The following is a 21,532-nucleotide window of genomic DNA, read 5'->3' as shown; positions in this document are numbered from 1 at the left end:
GTTCTGGGGTTAAGGGTGTGCGCCACCGTGCCAGGCTGTCCCCACCCATTTCTTTTCACAAAAAGACGACTCACAGAAGGTTCCTTCCGAATGGGCATCACCATTTATTGTCGTTTGTGTTGGGAACTGAACAGAGCACAGACTGTGGAGAAGAGGAGAAAGGAAAAGAGGAGAAAGGATGTTTCCGAAGATTTCTTTAAAACACTTTATGGTTTCAAATCCTTTTTCACCCCAAAGGAAATTCAAGAATTCAAGTATGTTGCGGAGGGAGCGGTAATACAGAGAGGGCTTCTGCTCACGTGCGCCTATGTGGTGGTATTTGTCCGGGCATGTAAACAAGCAGACAGATTTCCACATTTCTTGCACCCATATTTTTTTTTTTTTTTTTTTTTTTTTTTTTTTTTTCTTTGGTAAAGCCAAACCCCAAAAGGACACAGCACACAAAAGAACCCAGGGCGGAGGAGCTTACTTATCCTCAGAGGATAACGGCATAGGATTGGAATTGTCACATAGGATTAAAAAAACAAAACAACAACAACAAAAAACAAAACACAACCCTCGCCTCCCCCAAACCCCACAAGTCACAAGAGTCCTGATCCACTCCAGCCAGCCTGCTGCCGCACCTGTTCCTCAGGATCTTAACTGAGGGTTGGTAGAAGGACTAGGCCCACAGGGTTCTCTTCATTTTGTTTATAATAAAAAAATTTAAAAGGGATATTTTAAAAGAAAAAAAAACTGAAATTCAAATTCTGAAAATATCTTGCCTTTTTTATTAATCATGTCATCTAACACCAATTAAAAAAACAAGTATGTGAATGTGATATAAAAATACGATCCCAAGATTAACACTTTGTTGCAGGCACAGTTATCTCACAGAATACATGTTTAGAGGGCCGGGAAAGGAGTCTGGTTCTGTTTCTTTAAAAAACCCACAGCAGTGCAAGTAGGGGGGGGAGGGGAGGTTCTTTAGCAGCAAAATGTCCGAGTTCTCTAGACACATCGAAAAACAAAACAAAACGTAAGCTCAGGGGGAAGCTGCCCAGACCCACTCGTCACTAAACACTTCCGCTTGCCACAGCCCCAGGTGGCGACAGGCGAAGGGCGCGCTTTACTACACAAGCCATGGTAAAACTCGTCCCTCACACTCTGACTGTTGTCACTTAAATATATGTACAGGAATCCTCTTCTCGTCTTGTCCCTCAGATCTCCACTGTTTGGTCACGCGGGGTGGCTCTCAGGATCTGGCCACACATGGTTACAGGTTGGAGCAGCCGCTTCCAGGCGGATGCTGCTTTGGCCTGGCTGGCTGGCATGGCGGCTTCCAGCTGAGGAGCACGATGGGGCCTTAGTGGTCACTGCTCTGCTTCTCTCTCATCCATGCCTGAATCTGCTCCTTCAGCTCTGGCACTGAGGGAGAAAAGACGGGGATTAACAGTCCAGACAGACTCTTGAGCTTGGAAGGCTGTCTAAGTGGAAGGAAGGCTGTTCGTTCCTGTGGACACTGCAGACTGTGGAAGGAAAAGCCATGGACGGGAAGACATTGACAGCGAAAGGGAGCCGAGTACGGTGTGGCTTTTCCATAGAAAGAGCCTAAATTGGGTGCTTTCTGGATCTGATGTCCCTTTTACTGGTGTTGGTGCTGGGGACTGAGCCTGGGGGCGAATACTCGCTAGGCGAGGGTTCTGTGGGTATAGGCCTAGTCATCTTTTCTTTTTTGTTTGAAACAGTGTCACAACTCAGTTGTCTGGGCTCGCCATGAGCAGGCTATCCCCTTCCCGCTCATCCAGCCCAGTAGCTGGGATTACAGGCCTCCAGGTGTCGAGCTTGCACTCAGTCTGGCTCATGGTCTAGCTGCACTCCCTGGCCCTGACATCAGCGCAGCAAGGCAAGGCGGCCTCCTTACCTGGTTCCAGCATGCTCTCAGTCAGCATCTGGCGGTTGAAGGGGTCAGTGGGGGAGTTGAGCAGATGCCGCAGGATGATAGAGCGGTCCATGATGGTACCAGAGGGCAGTCTCACGGGATCGGTCATCAGGGTGTCCATCAGAGGGTCTGTGGAGACAGAGGGGACAAACTAACCCAAAGGTGGAGGCTAATCCTGAAGAACAAAAGCAGATGGTTCCTACCAGGAGACACTCAGGGAGGTTGTGGAGGAGCAGCCCTCAGTCCCTACAGCTAAGAGAAAGTAGCACGCAATGAAAGGGGTGAAGTCCCTGCCTTCTGTTGTTGCTGTTGGGAGGAGAAAAGAGGAAAGATGGCCAGCCAGGCAGCAGGCTTCCAGAGCAGAACCCTTTGCCTTGGAACTGAACTCCGTCCTTATAATGGGAGAGCTGCCTTTAAAGTCTGCATGGTTTCTGATGAAACCACAGTAGGCATGGTCAATGTAGGATGGACACTGTCACTATCTTCAGACACACTAGAAGAGGGCACTAGATCCCATTACAGATGGTTGTGAGTCACCATGTGGGTGCTGGGAATTGAACTCAGGACCTCAGGAAGAGCAATCAGTGCTCTTAACTGCCGAGCCATCTCTCCAGCCCCAGATTTTCAACATTTTAATCTACAATATTAACTAAACTTGTACACGTAATTTTAGACAACTGTCAAGAATCAGCTATAGCGCCTTTAATCCCAGCACTTGGGAGGCAGAGGCAGGTGGATTTCTGAGTTCGAGGCCAGCCTGGTCTACAGAGTGAGTTCCAGGACAGCCAAGGCTACACAGAGAAACGCTGTCTCTAAAAACCCAAAAAAAAAAAAAAAAAAAAAAAAAAGAATCAGCTATAGCACACCATCAAACAATGAAAAACACAGACAGTGGTCACCCTCGCGGTTTGGATGAGAATGACTCCTCGAGGTTTGCATGTTAGAGTGCATAGTCCCCAGTTAGCAGAATGGTTTCAAAAGGATGAGGAGGTATGGCCTTGTGGGAATGGGTGTGGCCTTGACAGAGGAGATCTGTCACTGGGAGTGGACGTCGAAGTTTCAAACCCCTTGCCAAGCCTCCTTGCCCCCTCTCTGGCAGCCTGCCTCGATGCATGAGAACCAGCATGGAAGCTCTCAGCCCCATGCCTGCCTGCCTGTTGTCATGCTCCCTGCTACCCTGGTCATGGATTCACCCTCTGTAACTGTAAGCAAGTCTCCATTTAAATGCTTTCTCTTGTAAGAGTCGCCTTGATCGTGGGATAGCTTCATAGTGACCAAGACAGCCCTCTTAATGTCCCACACTCCAAGTTACACCAAAGACGTGTACACGAGCACTTGGACGAGCACTTGGACTTGCCTCTGAACTCGTCTGGGGCATCGCTGTAGTCTATTTCTGCCCGCGCATTCTTTGCCACGATTTCCTCCACTTTCTCTGCAAGAAGCTTAAACTTTTCTATTGCGATGGTGGATTTGATTCCTGCCTTCCGCATCTTTGAAATGACTTCTTCAAACAGTTCCTTGCTGTAGGATCGCTGCAGATGAAGAAAGGTCACATGAGATGAGAATACACTTGAGAAGAAAACAGGCCAAAAACGGCCAAGTGCGGTCTGCTTGCTCTTTCGCTCCTAACAGCTGGAATCATACATTCCGTACTCCCATCTTCCCCACACACTGTATCGTGTGCAATGTTGCACTGGATAGAGTTACAGATGCAGAGACAGAATCACATGTGACAAGGTCATGTATGGAGAAAGCTGCAGGACCCAGGAAAACAGGAAGTTTTTAGATTTTAGGAGCTAGCAAGCATTTATAAGAAAATTGGTCACTAAAAAGAGAAGGAAATGAGGTTATTTCAGTTTGTGTAGGGCACTGTGCCCTCAGAGCCCATGAGACAAGGTGAATTCTAGTTTTCTTACATAATGTGAGCACAGATGAAAACCAAGCATAGGCCACTGGTACCGTTCATTCTTAGGGTGAGCTTCGTTCTAGTCCCTGCCCGTTCCCTAGGCTCATGTGACCTGCGTACGGTGACCATCACATGTGTACTCCTACCTTCCTAGCACTCAGAGGCTAGAAAAGGAGGATGGGAAGTAAGTTCAAGCCCAGTGCAGGCTACATGGTGAGGCCAGACCTCTACAGAGGCTGAGCATCGTCGCTCACTCAATCCAATACCTCCACATTTCCCACGGCATTGGACCGCTCCTATAGGCAGGTGATTGAATCTGGTTGTAGACAACATTTGCAGGAGTGTGAACAGTGGATAATGAACCCAGACAAATCTGGACAGGAATTCAGGCTCCATCGCCTCCCACTCATGCAGTCTTACGCAAATCCCTAACCTGCTCAAGCCAGATTCCTCAGGTGTGACATGGACAGCGACTTAACTCTGAGGGACCTACTGAGTAACAATCACCAACACCACAAAATATGCAAACCTACGTGTTTTACAGTACCCCTTTGCTGACATAGGACACGATACAAATAGAGAAGAAGGGGACTGGGTCCCCTGAGGCCCTGGGACACAACCACAGTCTCTAATCACACCAGGCGACCATAGAACACACACCAACAAGTGAACAAATGTCCATGAGTTTGCTCAAGTGAAGATGCCTCCTTCAAATGCCATCTTTCCCTCTCTGCACACCTGAGACTCGGTGACAGCACAAGAAGGAGCTGGATGCCAGGCAACCGAATTCCATCTTCTCCGATGCTCCTCGACTAGTGTAAGAGCGATGGACCAGCTACAATGGCTTACAGGAGCTTCTGCTTCACTGTGGGGGCTCTGCAAGCCTACTGCTCATCTGGGACCTAGTGAGCATGATCCACGCCACTGACATCCACACAGACTCTTTCCAGTTGGCTGAAACTCCTTAATCAATCTCCCCCTGCCTCTCCTCCCGAGTGCTATACTTCAAAGCTTCCAATTCTAAATAACCACACAGGCCTGCTGCTTCTGTGTATCTGCCCTTCCCTTCCCTGCCCACACCTGTAACCCCAGCCCTGGGGAGGCTAACAGGAGGAAACAAGAAGCATCAACTCGTGAACAGTTGTGCAATAAGACTGTAATTAAAAAGGCAGTGTATGGTTGTACACACCTTCGAGCTCTAGCACTTAAGAGGCTGACACTGGAGGATCTTGGGTTCAAGGCCAGCCTGTCTCAAAAAACAAAACAAAAACCAACCCTCCCCCCAAAAAACCTAAGAAAGCAGGAGTAGATTCAACTCTTGTTTTTAACATTGGATTGGCTATAGGCAGTGACCTTGTGAGACTGTCTGAGGATGGGTAACTTACGGCATGAGTCATAATGGGATATGCTGTGCATGCAAAGATAGAGACATGGAAACCGACATACCACATTCTGAACATTCAGGTAGAGGGTGAGAATATGGTACAGGGTTAGACTGCCAGTCACACAATCTCCCTCAATCCTACACTGTGTGAGCCTGGACATGCCACTCGGCTCCTCCGTGCCCTGCATTCCTTACTTTACAACAAAGGGTTTAATAGAAACTATGCCATGGAATTAACGATTATCAAATGAATAGTCAGAAGTGGTACACAGGAAACGTGTGCCATTACTGTGCTGAAGAACTGCCCAGATGTCAGGTGTGGTGGCACACATCCATGTGTTCAAGAGGGGAGTTTGAGATTAAGAGTTCAAGGCCAGCCTAGTCTACATGAGACAGAATGTTAAAAGACCTGGGAAGAAAACAGCTTTCAGAGACTACAGAGGAAAGGAACCCTTTCTTTTTTCTTCATAGTCTTTGGCTGGACTAAGGGTTGAGCCTAGGGCTTTGCACGTCCAGGTGCTCTACCACTGAGCTGCACGCCCAGCTCAATTTTGTTCTCAGAGATGGTCTCAGTAAGTCCAGGTTAGCCTTGAACTCCTGACCATCCTGTTTCCAGCCTAAGTATTTGGGATACAGGCTTGTGCTACCAAGACAGGCAACAGGATTGCCTTCTGTGACATCACAGAAGGAAGGCCTGTCCTGGAGGCTGTGGAAGAGCATGAGCTGACCTGATCCCCAAGGCTCTCAGATAAAGGCACTGGCTGGAATAGCAGCTGGCAGGCAGGACACTTGGGAAGACCTTATTTCCAGAGACACACAAACAGAGTTTGGAAGCATCTGCTTGGGGGTCTGAGGGATCAGGGGCAAGCTCTGCTGTTTTCTCCCAAGGAAGCATCAGTGCATCTCCTGGACCAAATGTGGCCCTCTGCTTCATGGTTACTGCATCAACTTCTAAAAACAAGACTTTAATAAAAGTCCTGCTTTTACTGAATTTGAGGTGTGGAGAACTTACACCCCCCCCACACACACACCCCAAGGGGGGGAACGCCCACAGGGTCTGCTGTGAAGGTGCAGACCACAGATCCAAACCACACAGCTCAGTGCCAGGCCTCCCCCAGTGCTCACCTGGTCATCAGCGATGGCTTTAGCAAAGCGAGCACAGTCCAGCTGTAAGTAAATATCCGTCAGCTGGTCCAACAGCTTCTTTGGCTCAAAGCCATACTTCTCCGGGTTTTCAACCTTCAGGTCCCGGCACTTGGGTCCGCAGAGCTGCTGTAGGTTAAAGTTCAGCATGGCTGCTAATCGGGGACCAAGTTCCTAGGAAATGAAGGATAACAAGACAATTCAAGCTGCTGGGAAAGTTGAGGACCAGAAACTCCCAACTCGGTGGAGGCCTGGGAATTGGCTGTTTAATCTTCAGAAAAACCGCTGAATTGTGCTGAGCTGCACAAGCTAAAGAAAGCATTGGAATCAAACATTTTTCACCACCATTGATCTGAAAACCCCTATAATGGAGTGGTTCGTGCATGCAGACGAACACCCACGAAGTCTTCTGGAATGACACACTTGCACTTACATGGCTGTGAAGCCTCAGTTCCGCATTCCCCCATAAACGTCTCACATTCCTGACAGTCAAGCATACGCTATTCTAATCTACTTACTGAGGAGACAGAGGACAGTGACATTTGTCAACAACATAAGTTGTCAGTGTGATGAATTCAATAGCCAGAATATTAAGAACAATTCCCACAGAGTCTGCAGGACAATAGTCCCTGCTACAGCTGGGACAGACATGGCTGCTGAGCTCAGGAGAGAGCTGCTGTAAACCAGATATCAAATACTGACCACCAAAAACATTCTTTAAATAATGAGGTCCTCATAAAACCATCGGGTCCACACAAATCTGACACACACTCAGTGCTCCAGAGCTTCCTGCTGTGGAAAGCACAGCTTTATGTAGTCAGTGTTGGGAAGCTAGGGGCTGGGAAAGTGCTTAAGCAAGCAAGGAGGGTAGAAATGCAGGCTGAAGAGATGGCTCGGCTTTTAAGAACACTTGCTTCTCTTTCAGAGGACACAAGTTCAGTTCCCAGCACCAACATCAGCGAGCTCATAAGTGCAGATAACTCCAGCTCCAGGGACTCTAATTCGCTCTTCTGAGTGCCAAAGGCACGGGCAAAAAAAAGCCATTGTATACAGTGTCCCCAGTGTACCCATGCATAAAGACAAAACACCATGTGTGGCCAATTCCAGTCAGATCTTTCTTTTTGTAAATAAAGCTTTATTTGAATATGGTCATTCTTTTGTAAAGAAAGCCTTATTGGAAAATAGTCGGGCTTGTCTATAATATGTAGCAGCATATTTTCCTGCAAGTTGGAAGGAGTTAAGGTGGGAGGAGTAAGGAGAGGAAGAGAAGGAAGAGGAAGAGCTAGGGGAGAGAGGACCAGAGAAAGGGGAACATGGCAGCGGACGTTCACGTGTCTCTAGCAGTAAAAGGTAACTGATATATGTAGGTTAGGTATTGGGTTACACCTCTAATTGTGTGGGCATCTTGTTATTGAGCATTACCAAGTACATAAAGCCTTTGGATAATTTAAGCATTAGAGTCTCATTTCTACTGGGCACTGAGTGGATGTCGGGATGGTCTGGGCTCAGACCCCCTCCCCCCCCCCATTGTGGAGACAGCCTGGGAGACTGGCAGAGTCATCTTCTGGGTGGCAGGGCCAGCGTCTCTGGCTACGTGAGCTGCAGCAGCTGCGGTGAGAACATGCTGCTGCTAGTGACCTCAGGCCTAGCCTAGTCGGGGACATGGCGGCTCCGTAACTACAAGTCAGATTGGATGCCGTTGTTTTTAAATATTACCTCAACAGTCTATGTCCAGGCTATCGCAGAAGCACAGCCGAAAAGTTGTCAGAGTCATAGTCTCCAACATCTTTAACCGCCTTCTCTCTGGTCTTTGTAGGAAATGCTAGTAAACCCCTTTTGCACATCAGGGAGCAGGGCTGTGGACCAGGAGCTGCTTCCCTCTCATTCCCTTGCTGCTGTGCTTACATCTGCTCATCATGAAACAGGAGAAGACCCACGTCTCAGGCTGCAGACAGGCCCCTGTGTGACAATGCCTCTGTTGGAGGCAAGGCAGTGACTCATGTCACAGAGCAGGGAGGAGGCATGGAGAACTGGAGGGAATACACACGAAAGTTACTGCGTTCCAGGGCAAAGCCACACACGTGCAAATGCTGCCCACGGACCTTGGCTCCCCTTCTCAGATTCCTTGTCCCTGAGCACTGTCACCCCACAGGGTACCTCAGCTCCTTGCCAGGGGTGTCTCCAGTTATACAGGTCAGTCTCAACCTCAGAATAGGAGCAGGCCTTGAGTCTTGGCAATCAGGTTGAAACTGTGGCTGTCTTTAATCTACTGTGAGCCCAGTCATGGTTCTCAGGAGCCGTTGGCGCCCTCAATGTTGCTACAAAGCTCCTTTAAAAGCAGCAAAGGTCTTTTACCTGTTATTCTACTCAATGTCCTCCAAATCATACTTTGTTACCTTATACTTTAGGATATATAAAACACAGAAATCAGAAACAATGACTGTGTCACAAATCCTGATCCAAATGTGCTGAGTAATCAGAAAAGAAAGTGATCCTCAAGTGAGCATTTTATAGTATATATCAAGGGGCTTCATCTCAGTCCTGTGGAGTACCATGGAATGTGTATCAATAGATGGAAGAGAACAGAATTAGAGCTCACTCACTGGCTGTGGTGGTTACCATAGCCATGTGCGGAGTTGTAAGTTCTGCACACAGCACCCCAGTTTCTACTCACTGGCCTCAGGAATGGCTTCTGGACTTGCTTGGTGAGGAGATGGAACATGTCCACGGTTTCAGTCGCCAGGGCAAGATAAGAACGGGAAACACGCTCATCCTGGGCAAGCTGAGACTGCCGGGCCTGCTGCTGATCCTAGGAAACACCCAACAGTTGCCAAGGAAATCTCAGTACCCGCCGTCTACTCATAGCACTGGGCCAAGTGGAAAGGAAAAACGGTCGGCTCACAGCTGCAGAGGGTGACAGGCCAATGCACTCTGAGATGGAGGTAATAGCCACACCAGCACAAGGACCAGACAGCTCACGTTTGTTCCTTCCAGGACAGGTCCTCTGGTGGTCTTGGCACCTTTTGGTTACACCTAGCTGGCCCATGCTAAGCACAGACCACTGACCTACACCCCAGTCCTGGCCCATTACTGATCTCTCCTGAGCATCAGTGTTCTCAATGGTAATAGCCACAGTTAGTTCCTGGGAGGATGAATTAGACCGGTGGTTCTCAACCTTCCCAATGCTGTGGCCCTTTAAAACAGTTCCTCATGTGTGGTGACCCCAACCATAACATTATTTTCATTGTTATCACGTAACTGTAATTTTGCCACTGTTATGAATCACAATGTATATATTTTTGTAGACAGAGGATACCCATGCACACTCTGGAGCTACAGAGAAGGGTTCACTGCCTTTAAAAATGACTTCACTTAAGTCATCATTTAAAAAAAGATGAGACTAGGGCTGGAGAGATGGCTCAGTGGGTTAGGGGCACTTGCTACTCTTGCAGAGGACCCTGATTTAATTCCCAGCACTTACATGGTGGGTTACAACCACTTGTAGCTCCAGTTACCAGGGATTTGAAGCCCTCTTCTGGCCTTCCCAGGCACCAAGCATGCATGTGGTACACACCTGCACTTGCAGGCAAACACCCACACACATAAGTGCCTACAGATGGTTACTATGGTTACTATCTCCATCAGGCTGCTGCTCCACACAACTGCCAGCACAGTCCTGCCGCAGAATGGGGAAAGATCAGCAGAGCGAAGAAGACACCGCACTCATCAGCTGAGGTTTGTTTTTTGAGACAGGGTCACATGCAATACAGACGGCCACAAATAAGGTACATCTCGAAGGAAGATTTTATGATCTCCTACAAGCAAGCCTGAAGGATCTCATTGTTACCACCTCCTCAGCAGTAAGATTACAACTGTGTGCCACTACATCCGGCTTCAGCCCCTACCCCAGGGAAGGGCAAACAGCTGGAATGGCTGCTACAGCCCAGCGAGTACCCTCTGGGCTGGTGCTACAATCCGTGCCTGGTGGAGACTCTGCAGGAGGCTGGGGAACTGGCCACTTCTCCAGGGTTAAGAATGAGCCTATTGAGAGGAAGCTGCACTGGGAAGGGAAGAGGAACAGCCAGGCCTCAATGGCCTCAGTGTGAGTCTGAGTATCCCAGCCTTCATTTGGAGAGATTATGTAGGCTTAGTCTGAGGCAACACAGACAGGGAATATTAAGGGGCCATGGAAAGAGAAAAAAATGTTGTATTCTGGAATTGGCCTGAAACTATAACACAACTGATGAAATAAAATTTCCTATAGACACTAGTACTCTGGACAAAAAACATCTCAAAGATGTTAGAACAGCAAACTGTTCTTGCTTAGGGCCAGAGTGTGGGCTGCCTTGAGTTTAACTGTGTTTACAGCTTCTCTCATGTTTACAGCTAAGCAGTGACCCTCACAATTCTTTTAGGGATGAGAAACAAGCAAACCAGCTTGTGTGTGTGTGTGCACGCTCACATGTATATACAAATGCTGGGAAACAAACCTGAGTCCTCTCTCCACCCCTTCATCCATATATTTTATTTAAATTTTAAATATTAACCTTTATCCCTTGCAAATTACAGCACTATAATTTAAGCCACAGAAATGCACACACACAGACACACATATGAAATCTCCATTTTGAAAGTATCCAAGACTAAAGGATAGGCTCACAACTGAAAACAGAAAAACATCTAAGAGAGCCTTCTCTCAAAATGCTTGTGCTTAAATCTAAAGGATGTAGATAAAGCCCTTTATCTTAATAACCACACTAACTTTGCTTCCGGGTCGCTGATCTTGAATTCATCTCTGCACAGTAGCCGAGGCTCTGGCTCCTGTCCCCCCCAAGCACAGGTATCTGAGGGGAAAAGGAACACCTCAGGGTGCTGGAGGCTATGCTGAGCTATCCACCCCCCAACCCCACCCCACCCCCGTATGTCTTTATGCACGGGACTGAAACACAGCAATGGCCCAGAGAGACTCCCAACTCTGTTGGAGACTTTGCTTAATAAACTATCATAGCCCTTGAACAGACACACAGAAAGGCTGACAGTGACCTGGGGAGGCTTTGGGGAGAGAAGAGTAAGGTCAAGAATGATGTGGGGGTCAGTAAGCCCCAGCCAGGTTTTCAGTCTGGATAAATAGCACTATAGGAAGAAAGTCAGTGCATGCCAAAAGGAAGTGGGGGAGTAGCTGGAAAGGGAGTAGCTGGAGGGGAGAGTAGCTGGAGGGGGAGACAGGATGTTAGGAGCTAAGGGCAGAAAGTGCACACGCCTGCTGGGATACCTGGCCTTTGAGTGAGAAGGCATCCCCTCTGCTATGTGCTAGTAAGGGTGGAGGCTGGGAGGTCAAGAGCCATGCTCCTGTAATAATGTGGACAGCACAGAATGGTGACCTGGAAGTAGAAGGAAGAGGCCACACGCACTCCTCCTGACCTTCCTGCCTCCATACCCCAAGTACTGCCATTACAGGGGTACACAACCGCATCCAGTTGATAGGGTACTAGGGATTGAACCCAGAGCTTTATGCATGCTGGGCAAGCACTCCACCACGGAACTACAGCTTCAGCCCATGGCGATAAGAGAGTCTAGATGGGGATAGGAGACAGACTAATAATCATGGGCAACCCAGGAAATTGTAGAACGAAGCTGCCATTGATTAAAGTCATTGTGCGTCAGAGAGGAGACCTAGAGGACAATGTGGAAAAGTCAGGACTGAGGCAATTAGGGGACAGCCAAAGTAAAGCAGGCCCTACTGCTCAGGCAGGCAGCAGGAGCGCTCCACGCAGACAGCTATATTTTGCAGTCTTTAAAATACAGATATTTAAAGCCCTGGAAAAGATGAGATCACCTGGCAGTGACTTCAAGCAGAGGGTCAGGGAATGTGCTGGAGTGTTTGGCTGTGTGAGGAACAGGGGTGGGGGGTGAGGATGATGGAGACGGAACAGACTGACACACAGGAAAGACACACATTGCTGGTGTTAAATGAACAACAGTTTCTTACAGAGATCAGCTTCAGCATCCGGCTAGTGCCCCACTGAGAAATTACCCAGGGGCAGGGGCGGGGATACTGAGAAGCAGAGGACTGAGCTCAGGAGCTACCATTGCTCCGAGGCTGGAGGATGAGGAAGTAAAAGGCAGCCAGGAACCTCAGGGTCAAGGGTCAAGGAAGAGATGTATGTGAACAGACCTTAGAGTCAACTTGTGCCTTAAAAAAAATCCATTAAGGGAAAAATCAATAGTATTTGTCTCAAGTAAATGCCCTCGTGGTGACAGAGAGAATGGGCTTCAGGCCCAGAGCCCAACTTCTAAGAGCTTAGTTGTTGTGTCTAAACCACACAGGAGGGCTAACAAGTGCAGCAGAGGCAGAGTGAGGTGGGGCTGCGTGGGGCACTGGCCATGTGACGGTCTGGATAGAAGAGCAGTCCAACACACTAAGGATGGTTGAAGACTTTAGAAATGAACCCAGGGCCACAGGAGAAGAGACAGTGGGAGAAACATAGGACCTAGTAGAAAACTTCCATTATTTCAACAGCAGCAGAGGCAAGGGCTGTGGGGTCCTGGCTACAGGGAGAGCCAGGCGTTCACGGAGCCCCAGGCAGAGTGCTAAGGAAGGAGCAAGCTGTGAAATTCTTACCACAGCTGAAGGAATAGCTGTGATGAAACCTCTCTCGCCCAAGCTATGGGCCACACCCCTTAATTCTAGCAATCAGAAGGCAGAGGCAAGTGGAGATCTGAGTTCCAGGGGAATCAGCGTCACACTGGGGTGAGACTGTCTTAAGAAAAACTTCCCTTAAATGTTCAATGTCCTACAGTGAAGACTTAAAAAGATTTATTTCTGTATATGAGTACACTATAGCTGTCTTCAGACACACAAGAAGAGGGCATCAGATCCCATTACAGATGGCTGTAAGCCACCATGTGCCTGGTGGGAATTGAACTCAGGACCTCTCTAGAAGAGCAATCACTGCTCTTAACCACTGAGCCATCTCTCTAGCCCTAGTGAAGACTTTATGACTCAACAACAAGACTTCAACACTGCCTCACAGTGAGCTTAGCACTGCCCCCTTCCCACTATGTTCTCCCCATGAGGGCGGGACCCTGTGGAAAGCTGCTTTGATTCTGAGCTAACCCAAGCCCACTATGACATTCCCAGGAGTTGTCAGGGCATCCCAGGTTACCAGGAACCACCTGAATGGCTTCTACTGAGTCAGGAGAGGGCAATGCACTGTTGCTGGTACAGCGTGCATTGCTCATGGAACTTGGCAACTTTTCCTAATAAAAACCAAGATCAACAGAAGAAAAACAGCTCCAATAGGGTCCTAGGTGATCCTCAGACATCTATAGAGGCCTTGTGAGCAAACCCAATTCTTGCCCAGCAGACAGAAGCCTGAGACTTATTTCCTGGCTGCCACACAAGTCTTAAGGCATAACATATACAATTAAACATTTCTCTCAACTCCCTTTAAATTAAAAGGCAGAGAAAGGATCCATGAAACACTGGGAAAGGCTTCTTGTTTCTTGAATTTAAGATATTATTTTAAAAATATTTTGGTGAAGCCGGGCGGTGGTGGCGCACGCCTTTAATCCCAGCACTCGGGAGGCAGAGGCAGGTGGATTTCTGAGTTAGAGGCCAGCCTGGTCTACAGAGTGAGTTCCAGGACAGCCAAGGCTATACAGAGAAACCCTGTCTCAAAAAACCAAAAAAAAAAAAAAAAAAAAAAAAAAATTTGGTGGTAGTTTTAGAATCTAGGGCCTCCCCACATATTAAGTTTGTGTTCTACTTCTGAGTTTTACCTCAACCCTATGATGTGTCTATGTGTGTGTGTAAGTATCTATGTATGAATATATACACACACATAAATATATACTACATATATATGCATATATTTGTTTTTACTTATATGAATGTATGTGTGCATGAATGAGTTTATGTGTATTCTGTATGTGAAAGAGTCCTATGAAGCTATAAGGCATCAGACCATCAGAACTGATTTACAGGCAGTTGTGAGCTGCCTGATGTTGGTGCTGGGAACTGAAGCTGGGCCTTCTGGAAGAACAGTGAAGTGCTCTTAACTGATGAGCTATCTCTCCAGTTCTCAACACCAGACTGTTTTTGACAATGTGAATCTGGCTTTGAGGGGAGGCCTGATAGCCAGGCTTAGTAAAGTTAAGAAACATTCTTGCCTGAAACTCAAGCAGAGAGTGAACTTTTTCTCCTGGGGGTTGGGGGCACCACTGGGGACCATAAGCATGCTACAGAAGCACTCTGACCCTGAGCCACACCCTCGCCCCAAGTCTTAGCTTCAGATAAAAACCATGCAGGCGCAGAGGCTGCCCTCACCCGAGGCAGCTGGTCCCACTGCTCTTTGTTCTTCATCTCTTCTTGCACTTCATGGATCCGCTTCAGAGACTCCAAACTTTCGTCCAGTAAAAAGGTCGTGTCATTTATCAGCATATTGATATACCGAACGAACTGCTTTCCAGAACTGAAAGGACAATGAGACAGTGTGGTAAACATCTGGCTGGGCACTGAGAACGTGAGCCTCCTCAGGTATCAGCCAGACTTCTTGTGACACTGAAATCTTGTCACAGATGACTTAGCTGGAGTTTAAGGACTGCCAATCAACTCCCTCCTTAGATTTTCTCTTTTTGGTGGTTGTTTTGTTTTGAGAAAGGTCTTCCTCCTACCTAACTACTTTCCTGCTTCGGCATCACAGAGCTGGGACAACAGACAGGTACCACCAAGCCCTACAACTCTTCTTTCTTTCTTTTTTTGGTTTTTTGAGACAGGGTTTCTCTGTATAGCCTTGGCTGTCTTGGAACTCACTCGGTAGACCAGGCTGGCCTCAAACTCAGAAATCCGCCTGCCTCTGCCTCCTAAGTGCTGGGATTAAAGGCGTGTGCCACCACTGCCCGGCCTTACTACTCTTTTCATTCCCATTCTAGTGGCATGCAGGACCAACCATATGGCTGGTAGGAGCCAGAGGATAAATAGTCCAGACTTTCCCAAGCTGATTTCCTTGGCAGTTTACATCTGGCAACAATTTACATAGTTACACAGTGAAAAAGTAGCAAATGCTTAAATTCTTCCTGCTGAAGAGGTTCACAGCACAGAGCTGTGTGCTTTTAAGTAGAGGAAACTCTTCCAGGCTGGAAAAGGACCAGCACCAAGAATTACTCAAACACAGAAGACGGAGATTACTGATAAAGTTATCCCTTTCACAAGGCACATACACTGAAGGAAGGTAGGAACTCATTCTATAGACCCACAGCTTCAAGTCTAAGGGGACCCCTGCTGACAGCTGTAATGAAGGCACTTACTGGTGAACTATGAACTCCTGAAACTGACAGATTCGTGGCAAAAAGGGAAGGCCCAGTGTACCCAGCAGGTGTACCTAGGGGTGCAAAGCCCATGCTGGGAAGAGAGGGGCCCATGTACAGGAACAGAAGGACTCAGTCTCAGGAATGTGGGGACACCAGGACTTCCATTTTCAAAAAGCAGTGTGGACAGGTGCAGCTCACACTGCTGGCAACACTGACTGGTAACTGAGTTAACACAGGACAGCTAGACTGATAGAAGACCTGCTATGCTACTGGAAGAAACTTCCTTTGTGTTCATTGAACACAAGGGTTCAATGTTCACACCCATCTTTCCTAAGTACTCGCAAATAATTTAGAGGAATGACTATTGACCAGGCTTACACAGGCCCTGCAATTTCAAGCTTGCACATGGAGAGTTACTGACATGGCTTGGCACATAAGCATAGCAAATGAATTAAGTGCCAACTGTAACCTAAGTGCTTCTAAACCTCATGTTTTCTTAACATTTCTGAGTCAGTCAGATAACATCACTTAATAGGATATCATTCAGAGAAAACACATTAATCACTTCACATATGCATTTTTCTAGAACATTCCCCAGGTAAGCCACTCCCAGCGTCAACAACTGTAAAGTTAAGACAATTGCGTAGGTGTCCACGCTGAGAAGCGCCTTGTGGCTACTTCAGAAAGGCGGAAACCAAGAAACCAGCCACAGGAACCCACTGCGAAGGCCTGCTGCCTCCTACCTGTGATTTGCCAGAGAGCAAGCTGAGCCATCAGAGCCCCGTACTCACTTGAACTCCTCCATGAAGGTGCCGTGGTGAGCTATGTTCTGCCAAAGGCTTTTAAAAATAGTGCTAATGTGATAGCGGATTGTGAACTTGTCATAGAACTCGCTGGTGGCTCCAGTGTGCTCCACATCTAAGGGAGAAAGACAAAGGGACTCAGAAACACCCTCTCTGACCTCCAGATGCAGTGACAGCACAGGACAATGGAGCGGGGAAAGTGCTACTTGTATCTCAGATGGAAGGCACAGGAGAAATTGTGACTTAATTTTTCTTTTCTTTTTTAAAGACTGGGTGTCATTATATAGCCCTGGACAGTCTGGAGTTAGAGAGAGTTCTTCACCTCCCAGAGTGCTGTGGTTAATGTGCACTTTTCCCTCACAATCTAATTTTAAAGACCAAAGTTTCACGATAAAACTCTGCAATGGATACAACATCTGCAAGAATGCGCTAGAAAGCCAGTGTCTTTAGGACACTGTGACTCCCGCATCTGCTCCCATTGTCAGCTATTAACTTAAAGAAATTCCACAGCGACTCACATGTGCATCTCTGGGCAGAAAAAAAAAATTAGGTTAAATTTTCTATGTACCTCATACCTGACTATCATTTTAAGTGCTTTTGTACCAGACATGTTTTTCAAGCACATCCTAAAGAAGAGAGATGTACACTGACAGCTCACTCTCACGGCTCACGTGCCCACCAGCAGGCCTTAACTCTAAGAGAAAAACCAAACCTGGTTATGCAAAGGGATAATAGCATAAGCATGAGAAGTTCCAAATTTATTACAAAAAGGTAAAGGCAGTTACAGCTTAACAAAGACATACAGGGAACTAAAACAAGCTAGCTTTTTAGCACAGCACAGCGGTTACTGGCTGAACAGAGGTGAGGAGTCAGGAGAGCAGGCACACTGCACGTGACTCTCTCTCTGAAGACAACTCAGTAGTGGGTGTGTGGTTCATGCCTGTAGTCCCTGCCCTGAGAGGCCACTCTGGGTACATGCTAAAGTGTCTTAGCGGTCAAGCCACATCTACCAACAAGTCTGCCAACAGCAGCACAGCGACGAGTAAGCCTTCCACTGGCCTAGCAGTTCTGCTCAAGAAAATGCCCACTGGATGTCCAAAGACTGATTTCCAAGCATGACAAACAAAATACTTCATTTATTTTTATTTTTATTTTTACAATACTGGGAATTGAACTTAGGGCCTTGAGATGTTAGGCAACTGCTCTACCACTGCACCACACAGAAGTACTGTTTTCGACTAGAAAAATTATTAATAATCCAGATGTCTAGGACAAACTTGCTTTATGCACATAGCTGAAACCACAGTTATGTATGCAGGACAGTGGTGGTACATATCCGCCTTTAGCCCCACACTGCAGGCGGAAGCAAGTGGATCTCTGAGTTTGAGGCCAGCCTGGTCTACAGAGCAAGCTCCAGAACAGTCACAGCTACACAAAAACCCACAAATATGAAGATAAATGTACAGCTTGGATATAATGACAGCTTAGCCAGCAAGATGGCTCAGTAAGAAATGCTTGCCACAAGCCTGAAGATCTGAGTTCAATCCTCATGACCCACATGCTGGAGGAACAGAAATGACGTCTATTCATGCAAGACACCTGCACACATACACGCACACACAAATATAAAACAAATATAAAACTCACCACAGATATAAAGTAAATATTACACAGGCTCTGACACACAGATGCTACTCTGGGACATTTATACTCACTGGGTGCTGTCTGTCACAGTGCTGTGGGTTGGGCATTTATACTCACTGGGTACTGTCTGTCACAGTGCTGTGGGTTGGACATTTATACTCACTGGGTGCTGTCTGTCACAGTGCTGTGGGTTGGACATTTATACTCACTGGGTGCTGTCTGTCACAGTGCTGTGGGTTGGACATTTATACTCACTGGGTGCTGTCTGTCACAGTGCTGTGGGTTGGAGATTTATACTCACTGGGTACTGTCTGTCACAGTGCTGCGGGTTGGACATTTATACTCAATGGGTGCTGTCTGTCGCACTGCTGTGGGTTGAACCCAGAGCCTGGTACACATTGCACAAGCTCCCTAACCAAATTCTGCCTTTCTTCATATTTTCTGTATTTTCCAAAGTCTACATTTTGGGAGAAGAAAACCCAGTTGTTTAATTTAAAAAAAAAAAAAAAAGTCTAAAAAATTCCTAGCATGCTAAGACCTGACAGCATTTATGTAGACTTATTAAACCGACTCTTCTTTGGATGAACTAAGTGCAACTTTACTATGTAACAGTATGAATGCACCGGGCAGTGGTGGTGCACACCTTTAATCCCAGCACTTGGGAGGCAAGGGCAGGCGGATTTCTGAATTTAAGCCAGCCTGGTCTACAGAGTGAGTTCCAGGACAGCTGAGGCTATACAGAGAAACCCTGTCTTGAAAAACAAAAACAAAAACAAAAACAAAAACAAAACCCAAAAAGCAAAACAAAAAACAAACAAAAAAACCAAAAAACAACACCCCTCCCAAAAGTGTGAACACAGGTGTCAGCAGTGTCAGCAAAGCCTGCAGAGGACAGAAAACTGGAGCCAGCATAGCCATACTGTCATCTACGGCTGCCGCACTGTGGGCTGCGTCCCATCACACCCCACACTAAGCCACTAGTGTCAGCCCAGTGCCCCTCAGTACCCTGTCCTCACACTTCTGCTTTATTTGCTCCTAAATGTCCCTCAAACTCATACCGCTCAGGTTCCAATTCCCAAGTCCTCACATGGACTTTTGCTAATCTCGTAAGCCTCACCCTGTCCTGGAACTCAGCATGTAGACCAGGCTGGCCTGCATCTTAGAGAAAGAGAGATCCTCCTGACTCAGCCTCTTGACCACCATGGTCAGCTGAACAGGCTTCCTGCCGCCATCTCCCAGCTTCACCCCAGTGTTCTTTTCCTGTCATCCTCAGCTGAGAGCGACTGATGCTCATGCCTCCATCTCTCCCACAGAGCCCTGCCTAGACCACCTTTCGTGAAGTAATCCATTTTCTCCCACAGACTGTCCCATGTCTGCCTCCATGAGGATCCTGGTGTCCTCTCACAGTAGGCCTCCCACAGACATTTGCTGAATTAGTGATGGAGTCTGCCCTGCCTGTGCAGCCAGTCAGCTCTGGGGAAGGAGAAGGATGGAAATAAATCTTGATGCAGCCATAGCCTTCAGAGCCTCAGAATTCTTCCTTAGGGAAGAATGTTAGGATTCACCCTCTTATTTTGAAGTCTAATTTTATTTTTGAAACAAGATTGTGCGTAAGCACCCCCATGCTCCATGGACAGAGAGATGCTGGTCCCTGCAGTTGACCCTGGGATATACAACTCTAAGTCCTATCTTGGGGGCAGCCTACTGAGACAGGTTCTACTGGGCAGATCTTGGTGGGGTGCTGGGCAGGCCGTGGGAGACTGTGAAGCTTCTGCAGGGTCAAAGCTCTAGCAACCACGGAAGAACGGCAGAGCGGTCAAGCACACTTGTGCTAGAATCCAGCTGCCGGGCACCTGTCACTCACTAGCCGTTAACCTTCAACAAGCTTCCTGACCTTTCTAAGCTCGAGTTTCCTCACTTATAAAATGGAGGTATTTATAGCACCCATCTTTTCGATAGCTACTCGGATCAAGTAACCACAAGTGGCAACTATTATTAGGAAAGGTGTCACCTACTCATGACTATGGAGGGACTCAGGCCAGAGGGCACTGTGCTCCATGACAGAGAGAAAGGGCAGATGATATCCACCCACATGCTCTTCAGGCATGCCAGTGTGTGGGCTTGCTCTCCCTCTTACACACACACACACACACACACACACACACACACACTTTTTATTAAGCTACAGTAACAGGTCCACACCAACAACTGAATACTAATTACATTTAACAAAAATATATTTTTTTAAATATTAATACATACCTCCTGTGGAATGTGGCTATTACTTGGATTTTTCAATACATTTTTTTGTTGTTGTTTTGAGATAGGGTCTCACTAAGTATCTCTGACTGGCCTGGAACTCCTTATATAAATCAGGCTGGTCTCCAACCTGCAGTGTGTAATGTACCATACAGTTCCTGTTCTGAATACACACAAAGCATCATTTGTACCTAAATATCCTGAGCTCGTCCTGACCATGGCTAGGAGACCAATGGACTTCCTCCGCAAAAGATGTACAAGTGCACTGGACTGTCGCCAAAGAAAGGATGTTATCAAAATATTTAAGACAGCATGTGCTTACTTCAGACATGAGAGTCTAAGTAGGCAGAGGAAGAAACATCAGATGTAAGAGGGAGAAACTTATCAGATGTAACAAAGTAACAGTGACAAAGGGAAAAGTAGGTAGCCTTAGAAGGTGGGAGAAATGGCTACCACTGAGCCCAAACAGGCAGCAGGACTCTAGTGTCCATGAACACTGGGAATCCTCAAACAGGCCACCCTGTCTGTCAACAGCAATGGGCTGTCTTTTCTGTAGAGCTCGGCAAGGTCTACTAAATGCCAGACACTTGACTGTGTGGCCACAAAGTGCCAGATTCTACAGATGAGAAGGCGGGTGCATTCCGAGGAACCCACAAACCGGGAACTTCCACCAGCACAGTATCATGCCTTTGTTAGCAGACAGATTAACCTGACAGTTCAAAAGTCGAATTCTGTCAACTAGAAGAGGAGGCTCTCCTTGCAGCACAATCTCCAGGCCCCGTCATTTCCAAGTGTGACTGAGCACAGCACAATACGCAGCAAATGTCCAGAGCTCAGTAAATGGGATAGACTAACGGACGTGAGAGACTCCCAGAGGACCCCAGAATGTTCAGCTTGCTGGCGCGGTGAAGCCCAATAAACTTTGTTGTTGTTGTTTTCTTTTCAGAAACTGAAGCTAGCCTCAAACTTGCTGCGGTAGTCAAGGATGACGTAGAATGTTTGTATCAAACTTTCTCTTGTTCCTACTCTTTGAAAACTTGACTACAGGATGGTGTCATAATCAGATGCTGTAAACTCAACAGCAAATGAACCAGGTTAACAACTCAGGTGAAAATATCAGCTTGGACTAACAACAACAAATAGTGTAAACCATCGGAAGC

The 21,532-nt window shown here is 47.2% G+C and overlaps 1 protein-coding gene across 3 annotated transcripts in view; it reads right to left on the bottom strand.

Annotated features, from left to right (window-relative positions):
• Positions 1-621: 621 nt before the first annotated feature.
• Ube4b (ubiquitination factor E4B) overlaps positions 622-21,532 on the bottom strand; it is a 91,628-nt gene continuing 70,717 nt past the window's right edge. For all 3 annotated transcript variants that reach the window (XM_034501875.2, XM_076933728.1, XM_076933727.1), the window contains 7 exons: positions 16,458-16,584; positions 14,684-14,828; positions 9,029-9,163; positions 6,337-6,528; positions 3,279-3,453; positions 1,904-2,050; positions 622-1,407 (listed from right to left, as the gene is read on the bottom strand). In XM_034501875.2, the coding sequence (XP_034357766.1) occupies positions 1,346-1,407; positions 1,904-2,050; positions 3,279-3,453; positions 6,337-6,528; positions 9,029-9,163; positions 14,684-14,828; positions 16,458-16,584 (983 nt within the window). In that variant the 3' untranslated portion in view covers positions 622-1,345. The remainder of the gene's footprint in view (positions 1,408-1,903; positions 2,051-3,278; positions 3,454-6,336; positions 6,529-9,028; positions 9,164-14,683; positions 14,829-16,457; positions 16,585-21,532) is intronic.

The sequence above is a fragment of the Arvicanthis niloticus genome, chromosome 5, assembly GCF_011762505.2.
Source record: "Arvicanthis niloticus isolate mArvNil1 chromosome 5, mArvNil1.pat.X, whole genome shotgun sequence".
Lineage (NCBI taxonomy): Eukaryota > Metazoa > Chordata > Mammalia > Rodentia > Muridae > Arvicanthis > Arvicanthis niloticus.
The sequence above is the reverse complement of the archived record's forward strand: the minus strand, read 5'-3'. Positions and strand labels throughout refer to the sequence as shown.